This window comes from Hipposideros armiger, unplaced genomic scaffold, assembly GCF_001890085.2.
Source record: "Hipposideros armiger isolate ML-2016 unplaced genomic scaffold, ASM189008v1 scaffold_28, whole genome shotgun sequence".
In the NCBI taxonomy this organism is placed as follows: Eukaryota; Metazoa; Chordata; class Mammalia; order Chiroptera; family Hipposideridae; genus Hipposideros; species Hipposideros armiger.
This window is the reverse complement of record NW_017731378.1, coordinates 5,028,666-5,035,417: the sequence shown is the minus strand read 5'-3', so window position 1 is coordinate 5,035,417 and position 6,752 is coordinate 5,028,666. Positions and strand designations below refer to the sequence as shown.

The window sequence follows — 6,752 nt, the reverse complement described above, 5'->3', positions numbered from 1 at the left end:
GAAGAGGCAATAATATAGAGAGAGGACAGAGACAGAGACACACAGAAAGACCCAGAAACACACACCGAGGGATACAGAGAGTGAGACATGCAGAGAGAGAGAGAGACAGAGAGACAGAGAGACAGAGAGAGGGACAGGATGAGAAAGAGACAAAGGGAGAGAGACAGAGAGAGAGAAATTGAGAGCAGGACCTACATTCTACTCATTTGCTTCCTAGTTACAGACAGGGAGGCAGGTACAAGCCAAGAGGTGGACAGAGAGGACAAAGCTAGAGATGACATAAAGAGGACCTGAACGCCAACATCACAGAGAACAAACGTTTTCTGTCACTTGCTGCGTGTTTGGCACTATGCTGGATGCTGCAGGGAACAAATGGTGCAGGTGCAGGTCTCTGTCCTAGACGGAACTTCCACCTCCCACACCTAGAAGAGATTACTGACAGGCCGAGGCTCCCACAGAGCTGAGGTCACCAGGAGTGCCTTGGTGACAGGACTGCACTTGAGCTGCTCCCTGAAGAACAGGTGGGAGAAAGGGACATTGTTTTTCAACGGAGGGGATGGTGTCGGCAAAAGTGTGGAGGGAAGACAGCTCTGGGTACAGTTAAGAGGGCCTTGAATGCCAAGCTAAGGAGGCTGAGGAGCCCCCAGTCACACCTGAGCAGAGGAAGGATGCAGTGGAAACTGTGCAGTGGCCAGATCTAGAAAGCAGCAGGAAAAAAATGGAGGGGAGGGTTGCCAGCCCTCTGTCTGACACTACATCCCAGCAACCCCAAACTGCGGGTCACACCAGGCTGATTCTCACCTCCATGCATTTGCTCACGCAGTACCCTCTACCTGGAAGGTCTTCCCCTTCCATAATACCTTTCACTGGCAGACACTGAAACATGGCTTAACTCTTTTCAAGGGTCTTTTTTCCAGGAAGCCGTCAAGCCTTAAGGCGCCCCTCCTGGCTCTTCCCAGCGTGAAAGCCAACATGAACTCTCCCTGGGCTGGCCAAGAAAATATAATTGGCTCCATCAGTATCTTGGCCTTACCACACCCAGAATTTGCTTGTTCCCCATGGGAAGCCCTACCAGCTGTCAAGCCTCAGTATCCAAACCCCAAAGAGAGAAGGGAATGGGCAGGGGGTGTGAGGTGGGGGATGGAGTGACTGGGCAGGGCGCATTTGCCTGGAGGTGCTTTGGGCTGGCTGGTCACAGAGCAGTGACTCATTCTCCCAGAGAGGAGGGGAGTGGCACTGGGGGACAATCAGGCTGGGCAGGAAAACCTTCGTGGAGAACTAGACCTCGGAGGCTGCACAGGGCACTGGATGCCACCTCCCCCTTGTGCCCCAAGCCCTTGGAAAAGAAGGATCTCCTGCGGCCCCGGACCCCCTCACCCCCAGGGAGGCCTGGCAGTGGTCAGGAAGGCTGCTGAAGCCTCTCAGCCCTTCATCACAGCTGCCCATCCACCTGGTGGGAGCCATGGATAAGTTCCGCTTGCTTTTCCAGCACTTCCAGTCCAGCTCAGAGTCGGTGATGAACGGCATCTGCCTGCTGCTGGCCGCGGTCACCGTCAAGCTGTACTCATCCTTCGACTTCAACTGCCCCTGCCTGGCACGCTACAATGCTCTCTACGGCCTGGGCCTGCTGTTCACACCCCCACTCGCCCTTTTCTTCTGCGGCCTCCTCGCCAACCGGCAGTCCGTGGTGATGGTTGAGGAGTGGCGCCGGCCCGCAGGGCATCGGAGGAAAGACCCAGGCATCATCAGGTGCGGTACCACATCACTCAGTGATGGGTAGTCACTGCCAGGGACACCCCAAACCCTGACCCTCCACTGTGGGCTTTAGCCCACTTGTGATCTCCTTCTCTCCCTTATTCTTTGACATGGACAATTGAGGTGTTCTCAAACATATGTAATATAACTTCATGACAAGTCCTCGGTTCCACCTTCTAACCACATTGCCTCCATAGAAAATGCTGACGCCACCCCTGCCTACAGACTATTTATAATTCACCGTTGAATAGGCCACACACACACACACACACACACACACACACACAGCATACACCATTTTATGTTTGTGTACAGTGCAAGCTAGAAACATCTGCATCCTGTGCACAAGCAGCCTGTTTCATGTTCCTGGGGGGCTCCGTGCTCCATGATCCAGCCACACAGGGAGGGTCACGCACACCGGGTGTGCCCTTGGCCTTTTCCTCTAGGATCCAGGGGGTTCCTGTCCTGTGACCAACATCCAATCCACGCGACAGTCAGAGGGTGGGCTCCCTGGATCCTGGGTCAAGTGTTTGAGGTGCCACCTCTGGGAGGGTTATTGGGCAGAGCTCTCAGCTTAGACTCCTGTCAGCAGCAGGCTCTGGGAAAAAAAACGTGATAATGAGTAGGTAGCTGGGGTTTAGTCCCTCTGGGGACCTTCTGGGAAAGTGGGTAGAACACACCTCAGAATTGTCCCACTGAGGGTCTAGGAAGCTGGGCTATTTATCTACCAGGCCCCGTCCCTCTTCGGTTGAAGGTTGATTTGGGGTTTGTTAACGTTCCAATGTTTTCAGCCTAGCCCTCTGGGATCAGAGCTCCACCAAAGCCCTCAAGCAGAACCACATAGGTGGATGAGGTGGCTGAGGTTGGAGGCTCTCAGGCCTCTACATGAATAGGAACTATGCGCCAAAGCTGCAGATGCCCCTGGGTGGGCAGGGTACCAACAGTGTCTGCTAGGAGGCCTAGAGCAGGAAGCACATCAGCTCCCCCGTGTCCCAGTCCTGGGCCCAGCCCTCCTTCCTTCCTGCCCTCTGTCGCTGGGACCATTCTTTCGATGGAATCACGACTGGTATTTCCCACCGCGCGTGGGAAGTCCGTGTTTGCATTTCACCTATAGCCTTCCTGCTATGGCTGCATCCCAGCTGCCCTTTGTGACGCACCTCTTTCCTCGGCTCCCAGGTATATGTGTTCCTCCGTGCTGCAGAGAGCACTGGCTGCCCCCCTTGTCTGGATCCTGCTGGCCCTCCTTGATGGGAAGTGCTTTGTGTGTGCCTTCAGCAGCTCCGTGGACCCCGAGAAGTTTCTGGACCTCGCCAACATGACCCCCAGCCAGGTGCAGCTCTTCCTGGCCAAGGTGCCCTGCAAGGAGGATGAGCTGGTCAGGAACAGCCCTGCTCGAAAGGCAGTGTCTCGCTACCTGCGGTGCCTGTCACAGGTAATTCGGGAGGTCCTCTTCCAACCCTCGCAAATATCCTGTGTGGGTTCTGGGGGGTGAGGAGATACAAATGACTTCCTGGGGCTCCTCCCCACTGCTGGAGACACAACCAAAGAGCAGGTGGTCCCCAGGGGGACGAGGAGCATGGTCCATGGACAGGACAGTGTTAGGCCTTAGGAAGTGGGCACTTGGCCATCAGTGCTGACTCACCCCAGGGCAGAGACCAGGTACCCATATCCTCCTGGAGTCAGCTAGGCCCATCCTCAGGCAGGCTGGATGGCAGGAAAGCACTGGAGACACACTGCCCTGCCCTGCCCTGCCCTCCACCCCATGCATACATTCTTTCCTCACCTCAGAAATAACTAATTACCCTTTATTAAGCACTTACATGTCAGGCACTGCGTTCAGCATTTCATATGCATTACTTCATTTTATTCTCAGAACAACCCTATGAAGTGAATGCAGTCATAATCATCCCATTTTGCAGATGAGGAAACTGAGGCTCTGAGAGTTTAGTTCACAAGGTCAAAGTCATACAGCTTGTACAAGGTAGGGCAGGGATCTGAATACCCAGGTCATAACTCCTCTCTTAACCACCTCCCTATAGTGCAGGTTTTCCCCAAATGCCTGGCTTCCCACAGGGTGCCTACTCCATGATCTTGGAGGCAAACCCAGCCCCACTCCCAGCCCAGATCTAGAGTCTACCACCACCCCTCCCAGTACCCCAGTCTGAGCTGTGTCCTCCTTAAAGTCTTTACATAAACCCACACATGCAGAGTATCACTGGGGCTACAGAGAATAGAAACATGACCCCAGCCCTTTGGGGACCCAAGACAGGCTCGTGGCAAATGCAGGCCCCTTGTGCAGTAAAGAGAAGACCAGTACTCAGGATACACTTGATTCTGGTTCAGACTGTGACCAGGGCCATGTCAGTCCCCCTATGGGCCTCAGTTTCTTATGCAAAATAAAAGGAAGTTTGGTCTCCTCCATTTTGGTGGTCCCTGTAGGCTTACACAGTCTAGGCTTTCACTAGCTCAGTGGAAAGAGTTTGAAATTTTCAATCGGACCAGGGTTTGAGTCCTGACTTGGCTGTTAGTTTATCAGGCACATTAAACGCTCCTCGCATGTAAAATACTCACACGAGTATTTAAAATTGGGGTGTGTGTGTGTGTGTGTGTGTGTGTGTGTGTGTGTGTGTGTGTTGGAGGGAAGTATTCTGTGAGAAGCCAAATGACAGACTGTAAATCACATCTACAAATGACAAGAATTCAAATATGTCTTTGCTTATGGTTTAGAGGAGTGACTTCTCTGCACCAGGTCCATAGAGTTGCTCTAGTCTTAGGAGGGCCTTGAAGAGACTATAGTTTTGGATGAGAAGAGAGATGGGAGAGGAGTCAGCCACAGGTGGGCTCCAGCCCTAGAGAACTACTTCCAGTTGTTCCCCACTCGTGGCCTGCAGCACTGTTTTCTGTTCATATGCTGTACAGCTGTTCCTCGTCCTTCAGGTCCCAGCCTAAACCTCACTGTCCCCTAAGCCCTCAAGTTCAGGTTGGATGGATCCCATGAGTCCCTGTATATCCCTCAACACAGCATGTAGCCAGTCATCACCTGTTTAATTGTTTCCTCCACTAAAATGTGAGCTCTGTGAAAGAAAAAACTAGGCCTCCAGTGCCTCCCTCAAAACACAGGATGAATGGATGCATAGATGGGGTGGATAAATATATGTGAGGATGGATGGAGGACTGGATAAAAAGATGAAAGGATGATGAATGGATGGATGAATAGATGGGAGTGTGAGGAAGGCAAAACTTCACCTCTACCCACCTTACATTTTCGGCTAAGATGCTAACAAAAAGATTAACAAGAGGAAAACAAAGATTTTATTAATGCAAGCAGTGCACATTACACAGGAGAAACCTAAACAAAAGAGTACTCAAAACAGTGGTTTAGAATTCTGGCTTATATTAGCATCTTCAACAAAGAGTAAAATCTTTGTAGAGAAGTGACAGGACAAAGGAAAGCAGTTTTAAGCTTCCAATGGCAGAAACGGTGGGAAGGTAAATAAATGGAAGGAGACATGAAGTTTCTTACTGTCCACTAATCGAGTAAGGTTTGTTTGCACATTCCTCTGGTGCTGTCCCTGGGCTGATAAGAGTCTGTCTCCAGTAAAAGAATTTACATTCTGCCTTTAGACAAAAAAGGAAAGGGTAGAGAGGGTTTTTTCTATGGTTCCTTCTTGTCTTCAGCTCAAAATAATTTTAAAAGGCACACTTTGGGGTAACATATTCTGGTTTCCATAAGAGGAAGGTTGGGAGAATCAGTAGTGGGAGCATGGATGGTTGGATAGATAAATAGAAGGATAAGAGTATGAGAACATCAATGGATGGGAGGGTAGATGGCTGGATAGGAGGATGGATGATGGACAGGTGGAAGGATGGTTGGGGGAATGGCTGGATAGGAAGAAGATAGATATATATAGTCAGATGAGAAGATGGATGACTGTATGCATGGGTGGAGAGATGGTTGGATAAATGAAAGGATGCAAGGATGAGAGATAAATGTAAGGGAGGATGGATGGAGGTGGTTGGTAGGATGGGTGACTAAATAGGAAGATGGATAGATTTGGGGAAAGACGGAAGGCCTAAGTAAAGGGAGAGACTGGAACATGCTTGCCGCACTGTATAGCACCCATGCCCCTCCCACACCCAATCTCCTGCTTCCCACCCCCAGGCCATCGGCTGGAGCACCACCCTGCTGCTGATCATCCTGGCCTTCCTGGCCCGCTGCCTGAGGCCCTGCTTCGACCAAACAGTCTTCCTGCAGCGCAGATACTGGAGCAACTATGTGGACCTGGAGCAGAAGCTCTTCGACGAGACGTGCTGTGAGCACGCGCGGGACTTCGCGCACCGCTGCGTGCTGCACTTCTTCGCCAGCATGCAGAGCGAGATGCGGGCGCGGGGGCTGCGACGAGACAGGGTGGGTGAGGGCGCCGAGCCCCCCGAGATGCCCGAGCCCCCTGAGGGTCTGGAGGGGGGAAGTGGGAAGGCCCACCTGCGCGCAGTCTCCAGTCAAGAGCAGGTGGATCATCTCCTGAGCGCATGGTACTCCAGCAAACCGCCACTGGACCTCGCGGCATCATCCCCTGGGCTCTGGGGGCTTGGCCTCAGCCACCGCGCCCCTACTGGGGCCCCCAGCACCAAGCTGTCCCCACACACCGATGTGTAGGGACCCCAGCAGTGTCCTCACGTGGAGTGCCCCCGCTGATCAGGGCCTGGGGACTTTCCAGGCTGTGGGGACCCCAAGGCAGAGCAGCCTAATCCTATTGGCCTCCTTCCCCAAAATAGCCCCATCTCTGGCCTAGTTTCTGGGGGTGGCCACCGCCGGTGTTCTCTAAAGCAATGCTTCACACACTTGAACGTGCTCATCATTCACCTGGGCTCTCCTGAAATGCAGATTCTGGTGCAGAGCATCCAGGACTGGGCCCAAGGCTGCATTTCTAACAAGTTCACAGATGTTGCTGCTGCTTCTGGTCTGTGGACCAAATTTTGAGTAGCAAGAATCTAAA

General features: G+C 52.5%; 1 protein-coding gene across 1 annotated transcript; it reads left to right on the top strand.

Annotated features, from left to right (window-relative positions):
- Nucleotides 1–1,462: 1,462 nt before the first annotated feature.
- CALHM3 (calcium homeostasis modulator 3) lies at nt 1,463–6,412 on the top strand. Its single transcript, XM_019636303.1, has 3 exons — nt 1,463–1,749; nt 2,932–3,187; nt 5,918–6,412. The coding sequence occupies exons 1-3, from the start codon at nt 1,463–1,465 to the stop codon at nt 6,410–6,412; spliced, it is 1,038 nt and encodes a 345-aa protein (XP_019491848.1).
- Nucleotides 6,413–6,752: the final 340 nt, after the last annotated feature.

Coding starts and splice junctions, on each gene's coding strand:
- CALHM3 (XM_019636303.1), top strand. CDS start 1,463: ATGGATAAGTTCCGCTTGCTTTTCCAGCACTTCCAGTCCAGCTCAGAG. Junction 1,750..2,931: donor AAAGACCCAGGCATCATCAG/GTGCGGTACCAC, acceptor CTCGGCTCCCAG/GTATATGTGTTCCTCCGTGC. Junction 3,188..5,917: donor ACCTGCGGTGCCTGTCACAG/GTAATTCGGGAG, acceptor TCCCACCCCCAG/GCCATCGGCTGGAGCACCAC.